The sequence below is a fragment of the Lissotriton helveticus genome, chromosome 11, assembly GCF_964261635.1.
Source record: "Lissotriton helveticus chromosome 11, aLisHel1.1, whole genome shotgun sequence".
Lineage (NCBI taxonomy): Eukaryota > Metazoa > Chordata > Amphibia > Caudata > Salamandridae > Lissotriton > Lissotriton helveticus.
Window position 1 is genome coordinate 940675258 of NC_136072.1, and position 15859 is coordinate 940691116.

Consider the following 15859-nt stretch of genomic DNA (forward strand, 5'->3'; position numbering starts at 1 on the left):
GTCACTGTCCACAAAATGGTGCACAGTGACCCAAAATGGCCGTACATATATCCCCCCAGCCCAAAAGGAGCCCAAGCCAGCCCAAATCCTCCTAAGAAGCCCAACCAGCCCAATCCAGCTTCCTGTCCCCTGGCTAAATTGTCCCCCCCCTTTCCTCCCGGGGCCCCAAAATTCCCCGGGGGGGCGAGCCTCCCTCCGGTCGGCCACCCCAGCAAAGCCCCATTGCCCATTGGGTTTGTTTGCATAGCCTAACGCGAGACTTTAAAAAAGGGTGCAGCGCAATTAATCGCTCGTGCTCAAGTAAAGTTTCAACAATGTGTTTAGCAAAGACTATCACCAATAAGATAGAAAACCGAGACTTTCCAAGGGATACTTCCTTTTCTAGTAAACGACTATGATTACATATAGAACTTGCCTCACTTCGGCATTTTGCCCCCAACTGTAAAGTACCAGCAAGCTGCATCAGTACAAGGAGTCTGAGCAGCCTGCCACCTAATAGAACATTTAATTAGTTCAACTTGAACATTGCTTTTGAAACATACAGCTATTTGCTAGAATATTAAACTCTTTGCTGTAAACTGTAAAGAGGATGTCACCCACTGGTCTAAGTGAGTGGTCGCCAATAACGCATATACCTCTTCTTTACAAAATGCTGGTTAGTTGTTGCATGAAGTTGTACCATTCAATGCACATGAACATGTATAATCCTGTTGTTAGGCTATTCACTGATAACAGTTAAAATGTATCCTTTAAAATGTATTATCCTTTGAATAGTGGATTGGAGGAATTCTCTTCTGAAGTCCAAGGCCCTCATTATGGGAACCCAGGAATTTGACCAGAGATGAGCTGGGAGCCAAAGGCAGATTTGGCAAAAATGAGCAATCAAACCCCGCTCAACTGCTCTCTCTTTCTTTCCGTATATTCTTTCTGTTGCTCTGTCCCATTCACCCTCGTTCAGTTTGCCCCCGCTATGTCTACAGCAATAAAACCTGGGGAGCTGGAGACAGAGGCATTGGTGGGAAGACCTCAAAAACCACACGGTAATGGCCCAACCTCACCCTGGTTATTGCCAGATGAGATGAATGACCAGTCCGGCCCTTGTGCTTCATGCTGCCAATATCTTGGGCATTTAGGTAATTCTGAGGGCAGGGAGGGGAGGAACGGGAAGCACAAGTGATTTACGTATGTTTCAAAATAACATCTAGGAATTGAAATTTCCCAAATTCCCCATGTTTTCCCTTGTATTTCCCTGGACGTGCAATATTCTCGCAAAACGTACAATTCTAATGGATAATAACTCATATTACTGGAAATTATTGAGCCAATTGTAATGAGAGTCTCGGTGGTAAAACCCACCCAGCCTGCCCACACCTCTAATCATTCCATCTTCTTTATCATAAAATTCAAATTTTCAACACCACTATGGGGACGGTCAGGCCATCCCCTTTGAGAACATTTATATTTAATTTCTAATTTCAAGTTTTTTAAAACTATGACCCTGGCTGGTTCATGACTTGGCTCTGTGCTATAGATAGAGTGGGAAACCAGAGTCCATGAGTCAGGAGTGAAGGTGGCTACAGAGGTTGGAAGGAGGAAAATCCAGATGTGTTGTGAAACTAGCAGATCTAACACTGATGAGCGATAGCTACTAGACAGGAGACCTCACCATTTTACTAATTTTACTACAGTCTAAAGGGGCACCCAAATCTACATACATGCCCTGCTCCAAAGTGCTAATAGGCCAAGTAATTGGCAGCCATGGCCACTGCAGGTCGGGGTGAATGGTGCCCACTGGGGGTGGGGGATTTAGAGAGACAACCACAAAGGAACATGAATTAAATAATTAATTTTCCCTTGTGGTCGTCTCTCGAAACCCCCCCCCAGCCGGCCTCATCGCTCTTACCTGCAGCGGCCACAGCAGGTAAATGGTAAACGTGCATGTTAGAAATGGGATTTCTGGTTGGCTAGGGCATGCACCTAAGCCAGACAGAAACCACCACTCTAGTCAGGGCAAGGGAGTTACACCCTGAAAATAACCCCTGCTCACCCCCTTGGTAGCTTGGCACAAGCAGTCAGGCTTATCCCAAAGGCAATGTGTAAAGCGTTTATTCAACACACACATAGCAGCGACACACTAGGCACACCACAAAAGAAACTTCACACAAGGTTATTTAAAAATAGCCTTTGTATTATCCACAAAGCACATTAGAAAATAATCACAAATGTACACTGTGCCATCTGGCACCAGGTTATACTTCACAGGGGACTATATACAGGACAGGGCCAAATGGGCCACTGTCAGAGCCATCAGAATGCAAGTGGTGAATATAACACAACTAGTAACTACTGGTATTGGCAATAGACATAAACATTAGGCATAAACACATTACGCATCATCACCTAAACACATTATGCATAATCCTTGGGCATACACACATTAGGCATCGCATTAGGGCCTTGTGCCCTACCAGCACCTCTGGTGCTAGCAGGCCAACTGGCCTTCCTTGCGGGCCCATCTGGGACTTCCCCGCCATGCCCTATGTCCAAATAGTCAGGGCTCTAAGCTGCCACTGCAGCAGGGTGCAGGCCCAACAGGCCGGCACCAGATATGGGGGTGAGGGTGCCACTCACCCCTGTCTCTTGAGACATAAAACAATGCCCCCTCAACGTTGCAGCTGCATGCAATCAGGCAGTGCAGCTGTGTGACCAAATGGCGTTGTTGCCTCTGCAGCGAAGACAACTTGCGTGATGCACCGGGGGCAGGGGGTGCATCTCATCCCTTTCTCTTAATCAAATAAAGAAATGTCCCTGTTGTTGCAGCTGACCACACCCTGGCATTGCAGCTGTACTGCCAAAAATCGGCACCAACAGAGTGCCTTACAAGCCCCCCACACCGGGGCTTTTTCTCTGGTCATTTAAACTACCCGCAATCTGGCAGTGTAGCTGAAGATCAAGACATGCACCAACAGGGTGCCTTTCCCACCCCACTCACCGGGGCTTTGCTTCCTTCTGGAAACCGGCTCCCTCACTGGCGGGGGAGACTTCCTCCTTCTGGCAACTTGCTCCCTCCCTGGCAGGTAAGTTTCTTCCTCCCGGATCCACAGAGCCCTCATGCTCTGGTGCGATCTTATTCGGTGGGCCCCGCCCACCACCGGCACAACTCAGTGGCTCAGTTCCACCCACAGTCAGGCGGACTTTGCTTGATGTCCGCTTTGCGGCCCTCTCTTCGCCGCAAGATCCGCCCGCACTAAGGCACAGACTTCTGCCTGCCTGCCACCTGCTTCGTTGTGACCTCCTGCAGCCTGGGGTCACTCACCAGAGCCTCAGCTGCCACACCACGGGAAGATAGTGACCGGCTGCCAGGGAGAGGGGAGAACATCTCCTGGCTCAGCTCTCCACTCCCATCCCTTAAAAGCCACAGGTAAGGGCGGCACAGAAAATAAAAGCACTCCACATGGGCTGCATGAAAAGCAAAGCTCTTCTCACATGCCACTTCCTTTTAAATAACCAGGAAGGAGGACAGTCCAGTCCTTGCTGGGTTCCACATAATAGCAGCCTACTGCAGGTCAATTTACCGCTCACATCAGGGAAGAGCTGGGCACAGGCAAGCCAGCATGTAGGGACCCCCAGGAGACATCAGCTGAGTCCCACCGTGGTCGTCTTGGCCCAGCAGTCCTTCAGCTCCATGCAGGTCCCAAGCAGCAAACCGTCATAGGGTCACAACCCCAGTACTTATACCTCACATGTGTTTGTTCTCGCCCCCTGGCACAGGCCTAGGCCGGTCCAAAACAGTTCTGGGGGCACTCCAACCTTTGTTTACAGGGCACAAACACCCTCATTGTCAGAGTAGGTCCTGGTCCCAGACACACCACATGGGGTGGAGCCAGCATTGAACAAGGCAGGCACAGACCTATTCAGGGTCAGGGGCTACTCCTCCCACTACTCCAAATGCAGATCTGCCTATTCAGCCTAGTGCTGACTCACCCAGCCCATTTGGAGCCACACACCTCACCAGCCCCTGTCACTCCAGAGCCAGATATGCAGTGCACATCAGACAGGCACAAAGACACATAGCACACAGAAATGCCAACTTCTAAAAGTGGCATTTCTAAAAAAGTGATAATAAATCTGCACACACCATTACGCAGCATTTATTATTACTATTCCAAACATTCCAAACTTGACCACGCTGATCCTCTCATATTAGAAATTACCGCTAAAACACTATGAGAGGGCAGCCTCACAGAAGTGAGAAACCAAAATGGCAGTTTTTCACTACCAGGATATGCCATACAGTTAAGGCACATGTCCTACCTTTTGCCAACAATGCACCCTGCCCATTGGGCTAGCTAGGGTGTAACTTAGGGGTGACTGATATATAGAAAAAGTGGGGTCACAGACGTGGCACCCACTTTATATGCCACGTCACAGCGGCAGTAAACTACGAGCACAGTCCCTGCAATGACAGAGGCCTGAGACAGGTTTGAAAGGCTACTTTGGTGGGTGGCGCAATCAGCGCTGCAAGCCCACCAGTAGTTTTTAATTTACTGGCCCTCGGTATCTGAGATACCACTTTACAAGGGACTGACAGGAAAATAAATATGCCTAACAGGTGTAGACCAATCTTACCATGTTCACAACAGAGAGCACATGCACTTTACACTGGACAGCAGTGCTAAAGTGAACTAGAGTGCTAAAACCACAAACACCAGGTCAGAAAAAAGACTAGGAGGAAGGCAATAAGTTCAGGGATGACCCTGCAAAAAGGGCCAAGTCCAACAGTGCACTATATAACAAAATGTGTACCACAAGATACAAGGAATACAGTCCCCCCTGATGTACATTATAAGGATATTGCAAATCACAGAGTGTTTCCATAATCATAAAGTTCAATTCAAATCAGTTAAAAAAAAAGCTATAGTAGCTCAGAATGTGTAGAAACATGCAGAACGATTCTAGCTTTTCTCTAAGGAGTGCAACAAATAAACATATATACTCTGGTTGTCATTGTAAGCTAATAAAATAGAATAGAATAAAGAAAAAAGCAACATCCCATTTGTTGCTTTAAACAACTGCTTTAATTATGTTTCATGAACTGACTTGCCTGTCACCTGGCTGATGGCTCTGGCAGCAGGCATTGTTATGTCAGAACTCAACTGAAATAATCTTTTATTAGTCAGGCTCTAATGTATTTTCTTTATAATCGGCGACCAGGTGCATCACAAGTTGCCTATTATTAAGAAGTTAGTGACTGCAATTTATATAAGGATTACAGAATTCCAAGTATTATAAAGAAATTAGAGACTGGTGTATATACAGTTATTACAGAATCCAAAGTATTATAGTGATATTTTGTCAGAGGAACACTTTTCACTTAGTGGCAGTGGCAGAATTCCTTTGCAGCTTTCGATCATACTGCCATACAGCTCTTTTCCTATGTGTCAGCTTCCATTTTATGTCAAGGTGCATTATAGTTTTTCTGTATTCTATTGTGATGCAGTGAGTGGGCTCTGCTGAAAGTATTGAAAGCAGCATTTCCCCCTGGTTTTCTGCACTCAAGTGCTATAATCTCCCTCCATGATACTTTTGGTAAACGCACGGTGGGGCATTTTTTATATACCCCACACTGAGCCTTATGAGCACACAGAAACAGTGTGACTCAAATGGGTGGACTGCTACATGCAGACGGTTTGCATCAGTGAATCAATGAGAATCAAGTTTTACATTAAAGGGTAGTTTTGAGCTGGGCTCAATCCTACATGAGTGTCTTTTTAAAAACGACCCCATGCATAGTTTATTTAATGTAGACAAAAATGCAATAAGCAATTTCCAAATCCTGAAGTTGTTTCTCTGCAATGTAAGTTCCATTGGTTTGTTTAATCCTATGTTTAAAGTTTTTTTCATGTATTTCATAGGTTCCAACCAGAAACCTCTTATTAGCTCCCTGTGCAGCGGGCATCGGAGGTACCTGTGAATATGAAAACACTGTTTCAGTTATGAATGCGTCTACAATGGTAAGATAAACATAAAAAACAGTGAATTGAATCCTTTCAGTTTGAATAGATTCAACAGCTTTATTTATTTTTGTCAGTATCACCCACATGCTTTTTCCAATTGAACCAGTAACTGTGAAAATGCATAGAAGGATGGCTACATCCATGATTTTGTACATTTTATCAATGTAACATGAGTCTAAAGAACTATTGCTATAATGCGGCTGGTGTAAAAAATTGCTCCAAATTTCATGTTTCCCTCAAAACCATAACTGGCATCCAATGCAATGTTCATGACCGTCCATGATGTCTCAGAGAATATAAAAAATGACATAGATGACATCATGGTCACTTCATAACTAACATTAGTAAAAAATAACTGCACTTTAAGTATGTTTTTAACATGTGTGTCTCTGAATACATATATATACATATATGTGTATATATACATATATGTATATATAATATATATATTATATATATATATATTATATACATATATATATTTACATATATATATATACACACACACACATATATATATATATATATATATATATAGATAGATAGATAGATAGATAGATAGATAGATAGATAGATAGATAGATAGATAGATAGATAGATAGATATATATATATACATATTCGAAACTCACAACACTCTCCAGACCTCCTCTTTGGCGAAAAGAAAGTAACGGACCAGTGGCTGAATGGCAAGTTGTCTTTTTATTTCTTCTTACTCCTCACAATGAAATGTTTCGAGCATCCAGTGCCCTTGATCACATACAGAACTTAGTCTGCCATACTGTTTTAAATGCTTTGTTCACACACCCTAGAGTCACGTGATAGTTAACATAAACGAAATACTTTATATACGCATTTTTGATAGACACAATCCCCATCACGGATTGTCTTGTATGCTGCAGAGACATTTGTATGAAAAAATACTTAAAGAAATGAATAAATACAACCTGTACACAATGATAAAATATGTACAACGGGACTGTAAAAACATTGTCACAATATTGGAGGTATATGAATAAATATGTATCAATAAATAGAAAAATATCCAACAATAAATAAATGCGCGCATATTTAAAATTACATGAATCTGTGCTTAAACTCTATGTCTGTCACTAATCACATAACTTATCATCAATACAATATTAGCCTATATATGATCTTATGTTTTTATAAAACAATTCATTTTGTCTTCATCATTTCAAAGACTGTATTTTGAATCATCGATCTTCTTATTACTGCATGTATGCAAGTATGTTTATCCTCCATATGCCTATGCAAATATGCAAATTACTTTCATGAACCTATTTCATATATATATATATATATCTTACTCGCGCTGCAGTCTTCCTCACAGACACGAAGAGGAACAGGCACGAACCCAGGTATAGGATGCCAAATTTACTTTATTTCTTGTGTTGTCGCCATAATGTTTCGGCTCTCCCGAGCCTTGATCACATGACAGCGTGCAACAGGAGTGAAGGGACTTTTAAAGTGCAAGTGCTACCATTTCATTGGGTTGACATTTAGTAAGCATAATAAACAGACTTGATTACAATATCGAATAAAACAGAAGATATATACACAATAAGGTAAAACCAAGTTTAAAATGCAGGTAAAATACCGACACTTCAAAAAATACATTGCACAGTCTGATACATGGAACCTGCCAGCAAATTATACTACTCATCTTCATAGATGCCCTAGATGTCAGGTATGTTGTAATCCAAGCAAAATAATGGGTTAAATCCCCAGAGATAAAGTGCAATTGCATACAGTACTTATGTTTCGTTAACCAACCCATACCTAAAGTGCTGCATACATGGAAAGTGCAAAAGTGCAATAAGTGGAATTAAAAACATCAATTTCAAACATGATTCATTTAGACAGACTGAGCCCAGTCCTGTCCATGCTAATGGATATACACTGCCAAAGGTACAAACTACATATACATTAAGAGAAAATAGCTATAGAATGTCAATGAATATATCATTGCTGATCAGACTGCAATCAAGAGGTAGATAATAACACAATGTACAGTACTTAAGAGGGATGTATTGTACTGCTTCTCATATCTCAAATAATGTAAAATGGGGGTGTATAGTGTAAAAACGCGCAATAGCTAGTCCGATTGATGATACAATGAATAGTCATAGGATGGTGCAATAAGAAGTAATTAAAACAATGAGTAGTAATAAATCTCATAAAACACTATTTAAAAACCTTAATTGACTCATGCACTCCACAATTGTTCATATATCCTATTTACATCCTGCAGAGCCTAGTGTAAACATGTGTATAAATCCTCCGTGAGGTTTAAACCCCCAGGCTGTTTGGTGTCAAGCTGTAGGATGTATTTGGTTTCAAGTTTGTGCAATTTTGTCTCCCTGTTTCCCCCACGCCTGCTGGCTGATACTGCATCAATAACATAGTATCGCAGTCCCTTATTGTTACTCTGATGGTGCTCTTTAAAATGTCTAGAAACCGGATAGGTATGGTCTTGTGAGGTTGTAGCCCTCAGATGTTGCAATATACGCTTGTGGACGGGAAGCTTGGTACACATAACGTAATGCACACGGGCATTCAAGGATGTAAACTGCATATTCTGTTTTACATGTAAGAATTTTGCTAATCTGATGTTCTTGACTGCAAAAGCCATCCTTGTATGTCATCCTGTTAGTGCCGTGTGTACAGGCTTTACAGGTTTTGCACTTGTAAAAACCTCTATTGCTCTGTAGCCAAGAAGTTTTTTCCAAAACTTCTGGGCCAGTATCAACCAATCTATCCTTCATGTTTGGGGCTCTGCTGTACATTATTGATGCCTTCTTAGGTAGTAGATTGCCTATAACAGGATCCATGAGTATGATAGGCCAGTTCTTATTGACAATTCTACGTATGTCCTTGTGTTGGTTGCAATAACCAATAATGAAACGGAAGGAATCTACCGCATTGGTGTTCCCTGCAATTTCCAAAGACTTCTGCCTTGATGCCTCATCCAAGACATCGTATTTAGATAGCAATGTGGGGCGGCTGATCATCATAGATTATTGTCTAGCTTTATCAATGATCTTATGTTGATACCCTCTTTCCAGACACCTCTCAGTGCTGGCAACGTGTGCAAGTTGTAAATCTATATCATTACTGCACAGTCGCCTAAGGCGAATCATTTCGCGGTAAGGAATGCTCATTATAAGATGAGCTGGGTGTGTGCTGCCTGCATGTAGGGTTGTATTGCCAGCGGTACTCTTTCGATATAATCTAGTTTCTAACCTATTCCCGCTGGCAAACACCTCAGTGTATCTATATTCGTTCCAACGTCTGCTTGAAAATTTAACACAGACTCCAGCAAGTTCGGGGTTGTTCAAATGCGTGTTTATTCAGGCTACATACTGGTAGGTGATGCGTTTCAACCGCCTCAGGGGTCTTCTTCAACCCTAAAGTTGCCACCATTTTTTTCTTTTTTTATACTTGTGAAATACTTAAAGTGGCAGTGCAACATTAGCAGCAAAAAATACACTTTAAATCATAAAGTGACAGAGCAACAAAGTTTCTCCTAACGTGACAGTTGCAATCGATATTGACAAACCTTGTCAATATTTTTGTCATATAATGATTAATAATTTAAGCAACTAAAACCTGCGATAAAATCATCTATTAATGCAATAAATATACTTAAAACATTTTAGACAATCAAACAATGTTCAATCTTTAGGCAAGTGCCTTACTAATGGCCAACGTATTTGGGCCCCATTATGTCGGGGCTAATCATCTGCCATTAATAATCCTTATGTGCAAATGTCACTTAATTTATATATAAGATCATCTTCCGATCGCCACCATGCTCGGCAAAAACCTTGCCTGTGTCACAAATAACTCCAATAACGATTAAAGGATGATATTCAGTTTATTCGCGCAAATATGACAAGTCTCAACCCAATGCTTTTTGGCATTACCATACCTTACTCACAGGTGGGTAAGTTCTGTTACTGGCAACATTTTAAAGTGCATAATACTATAACATAGAAGACAGGTGTGATGCGTTCCTCACAGCCTGTAAAACAGTCGGCCATCTTGCAACGTGTACTGGTTACATAGAACTGTTGTGAATAACCAGAATGTCTATTATTATATGAATTCTATTGTAGGTACTTTACCACCCAAATGTTGGCAAATCATGTTAAAAAATGTGATCATACATTCCTTAAATTGTAAATGAATATATATTGGGGAAATAATCACAGTGCTCAACAGTTTGTACTAATAACATAGTTTGTCTGATCAGTGTACAAATGCGCCGGCCTACTTAGTCTTATTACTAGACATGTAGAATGCGCTGCACAGTTCATGCAGAGTAATATCATTATTAGATTCCACAAAAGGGGGCGTGGCTTAGCACGCAATGGTGGCAGACGTGCCCGGGTAGAGCTCCTGCCTGAGCTCCCCTACCCCGGGTCATTTCTCCGACCTAGGCTATCCTGTTTGGCCTGAAACTGCTGGCGGATCTGCCCGCAATCCTTGACCACACACAGGCCGAATTTTGGGAGGATCGGTCGCGGGGCTCCGCACCGAGGCCGGCGGCACTGACTCAGCCAGCCGGACTGTGACACCGCTGGAGACGCGAGTACGCGAGGCCGCGGCTTCTTGCGGCCGACTGGGCCTCGCGCTGCGGCCTGCTGGAGACGACCCGATTGCTGACGGAAACGGCTGGCGCAGGATGCACCGACTCTGGAATCGCCGCGATTGATGCCCGCATATTCCAGACCCCGTAGAGCTTTGGAAAGAGCGACGAAGGGCCAGAGACGGCCGGAGTCTGTGGCGGACTGCGCCTGGAGGAGGCGAACCTGCGGGGGAGCAGAGGTGCGAGAGCGAGCGCCCGACTCCAGACACAGCCCGGGTTGAGGCACGAGAGTGGCGCGGCGGCGCCGAGGAACGGGCGGAGCCCTCCTCCTTCACCCACTCCCTAGCTGCACGCTGCCTCCCGCCGCCATCACCGGCTGGGGACCCTGGAGCCTGCGAGACCCAGAGGCAACACAGTGAGTCAGTGAACCGGGGAAACCCACACCCCCCCAACCCCCCGAGGAGGGAGCTATACACCAAGGGCCACGGGGACACTGTCGGGGCACGGCCACCCATAGCAGCTGTCTGAGCTTCTGAACACCTGCAGCAACACTGCCCTGGAAGACGCCCTAGCGGCGGGGATGGTCCTGGTGGGACTCGGGCTGCATCAGGGAACAACGAGAGATATCCACTCCTCAGAGCCGGGCTGGCGCCCCGGCCTGCTGCAGCCCGCGACCTGCTGCACCGCGGGCCCACAACGCCTGATTCTCACACGCATTGCGGGACAGCCACGTGGAAACTGGGGATGCAAAAGAGACCACGAGGCCTGGCGGAGCACATCTGCTTCATGTTCGGGAGACGCTGCTCTCTAACTAACGAACAAGACTGACGCTGCAGCGGACACTTACCGACTGCAGGCCACGCAGGAACGACTCGGGGAGACACCTGGATATCTGAGTGGGGAGCTCCCCCCCCCTGGGGGGAGCCTGTATTTCATCGGAACACACCCTGGTCCTACCATACACCGTGCCCCAACGTGGGTCAACAGCACTAACGGCCCGGAGCTATAGCAGGCGCCCTGAACACCTGAACTACCTGACACACTACGGTCGTGGCCCAGCAGCTCCTCTGCTCCCCTGTGCTCACTCAGACGGACACGAGCCTTGCACCTGGCGCTACCTGTGCACACCACCTGCCCCATGTCTGGAGGGGTGATGACACGCACTGGAACGGGGAGCGCATCGGTGAAGGGGAAAACTACGAAGACATCATCCAAGATGGATGCCGACCATGTGGCGTCGAAACTGGATTCAGTCCTAGCAGCTATGGAAAGAATGGAAGAGTCCCTCCAACAGACACGCACCTCCTTGGAAACTAGAATAGACAGTGTGGCAATAGACCTGACTCACCTCAGAGCTGACCACAAGAAAATGCAAGAACGCACCACAACGCTGGAGGGCACGGTGGCAACGCTGGAACCGACGGTGACCCAGTCTGACAAGCACATACAAGATCTCCTTAACCAGGTGGAATTCTTGGAAGACCGTGCAGAGGATGCTGAAGGGCGGGCGAGAAGAAACAACATCCGCCTGGTGGGCATTCCAGAGAAATGGAAGGGGATGGACCCTACGCAGAGAGTGGAGGACTGGCTCCGAGACCTGCTGCCAGAAGACACGCTGTCGCCCCACTTCGTGGTAGAACGTGCCCACCGAGTGCCCACGAAACCCCTCTCTGCTGGCTCGAACCCCAGGCCTATCATCCTACGAGTCCTAAACTACAGGGACCGCGATGCGATCTTGCGGGAAGCCAGGAAGCTGGGCGAGATCCGGATTGACAACGCCACGGTAATGTTCTTCCCGGACTATACAGTGCAAGTACAAAGACAGAGACACTCTTTTTTGGAGGTGAAGAGATGACTGCGACAAGCCGGACTTAAATACTCGCTGCTCTTCCCTGCCAAGCTACGGGTGGTGGCGAAAGATAGGACACACTTCTTCGTGAATCCTGACGAAGTTGAGGCCTGGCTTGATGAGAACATGCCCGACGTACCTAGACGAGCGCAAGGGACTGCTACCATGGAACGCACAAGGGGGGCTTGGAGACGCCGCCGACGTAGAGCTCCCACACCTCCCGGAGCTCGAGGATCACCGGCTCACTCCCCATCTGCACACGAGATGATGCAAGGACAACAAGATGCTCTCCGCAGTGTGGCGGAAATCAGCAACTCTCCGGCTCCATCCCCTGCCCCGAACACCAGCCCGACGCCCCTCCAGAGCGATGATGAAGCGATTTATGGCTTACCGGATTCCCAACGCACCGACGATCTACCAGACGTCACTCCACAAACTGTCGACCTATTTGGGTGAACTGGCCCGAGCGGTTTCCTACCTTTGTGCACCAGAGCGATCATGACTGCACGAGCGCTCCATGGACCCCCTTCGCAGGCAACGGCTTGCACAGCTACGCACTGCTGGACCCCACTCACCTTGGGACCCCGAACTTCAGCCAGGTACTGTGACCACCACACACGCACGATCCGACCGCGCACTGCCGCGTAAGGGACACCTTTTCTGCAGTATTGTACACGCCTGCCGGCGCTACCTAGGCCATCCGGGGAAGGAGATCTCCTCCTGGGGGCCTAGCCCCCGCCATATGACACTTGAGAGTGCTGCTGGCTTCGCCCTGAGAGACAAGACCTGGGCATCTGCCAGACAGCAACGGCCTCTCTACCCCACCCGGGAGGGATGCCGCACTCCCATTGAATTACACTGCAATTGCTATTGTTATACCATAAGCCACACGTTAACCCCTAGAACTGTATAGTTTACGAGCTCACTTGAGAGTTTGGACGGCGACATGTTGTGCAGCCGACCTTTTGGCATTTCAGGTTATTTTGCCATGTTGAGGCTTTATGTTCCCCCCCTTTCCCTACCCTTCTACACCACTGGAGATTGTCACACTCAGTACTGAGACCTTGGAGCAGAGTAGTGCTGGGGACGGGACTTTGGGCTCGGCGAGAGGTGCTGCTTGGGGATCTAGCGTGTGGGGGGGCTGGAGGAGCTTACACATATAGACGCTATGTCTGAGATACGGATATGCACTTGGAACATCAGGGGAATGCACACTCCAGCTAGGCGTTACCAGATCTACTCCTACCTAAAGCGACACAAGATAGGCATCGCACTACTTCAGGAAACACATTTGAATAAGACAGAGGTCTTAGCACTACACCGCAAATGGCGCGGACAACTTTATGCAACAACCTATTCCTCATACGCCCACGGCGCACTGATATGGGTCCGCCCTGGGACCCCCTGGACAGTCACAGACACTGCAATAGACCAGGAGGGCAGGTTTGGTGCAGTACAAGGCAGGCTGGATGGACAGCAGATAGTGCTGGCATCACTGTATGCCCCAAACACTGATCAGGGAGACTTCCTGGCGCGCCTCTCCACGACGATGGCGACCTGGCACGCGGCCCCGTGGCTACTGGGGGGAGATTACAACTGCACATTAGACATAGCGCTGGACCGCTTGTCCCCGCCACCCGTAGGCGCTCCGACGCGTGGTGCCACGAAGGCACTGCTGGAATGGGCCGAACGGTGGGATCTCCACGATGTTTGGAGATCGCGCAATCTTGGGACGCGGGTCTACTCCTATTACTCAGGCGCCCATGAATTACATGTCCGCCTGGACAGATTTATGGCGTCTACTGCACTCCTACCCCTAGTGACCGACACATTATACATGGGCCGCACGCACTCAGACCATAACCCACACTTTTTATCTATGGCTTGGGAGCACCCGCGCCCCCCCATTCCCACCTGGCGACTACAACCAGCGCTCCTGCTTGATGCGGCTTTTCGTGAATCCCTCCTTACACGCACTTCCCAGTACTTTGAGGACAACACGGGCACGGCCTCCTCCCCCCAGGTGGAGTGGGACGCCTTCAAGGTAGTGGTCCGGGGACATTGCCTGAGGACACAGGGCCACATGAGGCAGCAACTAGAAAGTGAACTGACCAGGATAGAATCTGAACTACTCGACAAGGAGGGGGAGGCCATTGACGGCGGCACTGACTCGCTGCAGGGGGCGCGCACGGAACAGGCGAGCCTACTGGAGCGGCTCCGAGACATTAACTATGCAGCGCACTCGGCGAGAACACATCACCTGAGTGACAGACCTGGCAAGTTACTGGCCTGGCTGATTTCACAGGAGACCCGCTCGACCCCAGTGGTGGCAATACACGCGGAAGGGAGGGGCCTACTGTACTCACAGCGCCAGATCCATGACGCATTCACCAACCATTATGATGCACTATACCGCTCCCGGCTGCAGCACCCAGGCTCGGACATTGTTGACTACCTCTCCCCTCTGCCCATGTCGCAACTGACTACAGCACAACAGGACGAACTAGGAGCCTTGCTTGAACCTGATGAGGTCCGCGAAGCGATCTTTAACCTGTCTAACGGCAAATCCCCAGGCCCAGATGGGCTTCCAGCCGAATTTTATAAGGCAGGCGCGGATATACTCATCCCAGAACTTCTGAAAATGTACGCCGCAGCAGCGGAGGATGCACTCTTACCCGCAACGCTGAATGAAGCAACCCTGATCTCCATCCCAAAACCTGACTGCACACGGATGGGCTCTTACCGCCCCCTGGCACTGTTAAACAAGGACTATAAGATACTGGCCTCTACACTAGCCCGGAGACTAGCCCCCTATGTGCCCCGCCTGGTGCACCAGGACCAGAACGGTTTTGTTCCGACACGCCACACCTCCCACAATATCCGCCGCCTTTTCCGAATACAAGAATACGCTATCCATCAGTGGCCCAGAGCGGGATTGTGGTAAATAAAATATTACCCTGGCAGAATTTCTAGGCATTAACAAAGTATCATGCATCAAATGAGAGACAGGATCCGTGGTGTCCAAGTTAAAATGGGCTTTATTCCAATAACTTGAGTCAAAGGGAGAATATGTTCCATCACCACTGAGGTTCAGGAAGAGTCTTCTAACATTTAATAACAATGAACAGAATATATACATTTTACTCCTTGTACATAGGGAGGAGCGCTCCAGGCAGAGCAAGAAAGAAAGAGATAAGAGCATGTGGGCGTACACTTGATGAGTCATAGGTAGATGATAGGTAGATGTCATAGGTGGGTGGGTACTTAGGGGAGGAGTTTGCATGACCAGCTGGAACTCTGCCCTAATTGTGCAACTTGAGTATGACGTGTAAATGGGAGGAGAGCTGACTTTTGGCTTAGCAGAGTAATCTCTTGTGTC

The 15859-nt window shown here is 47.2% G+C and overlaps 1 protein-coding gene across 1 annotated transcript in view; it reads left to right on the forward strand.

Moving 5' to 3' along the window:
* Positions 1-15859, forward strand: part of LOC144792329 (solute carrier family 2, facilitated glucose transporter member 11-like) — a 594529-nt gene that overhangs the window by 55686 nt on the left and 522984 nt on the right. The window contains exon 2 of the mRNA XM_078667287.1: positions 5916-6014. Within this exon, the coding sequence (XP_078523413.1) occupies positions 5916-6014 (99 nt within the window). The remainder of the gene's footprint in view (positions 1-5915; positions 6015-15859) is intronic.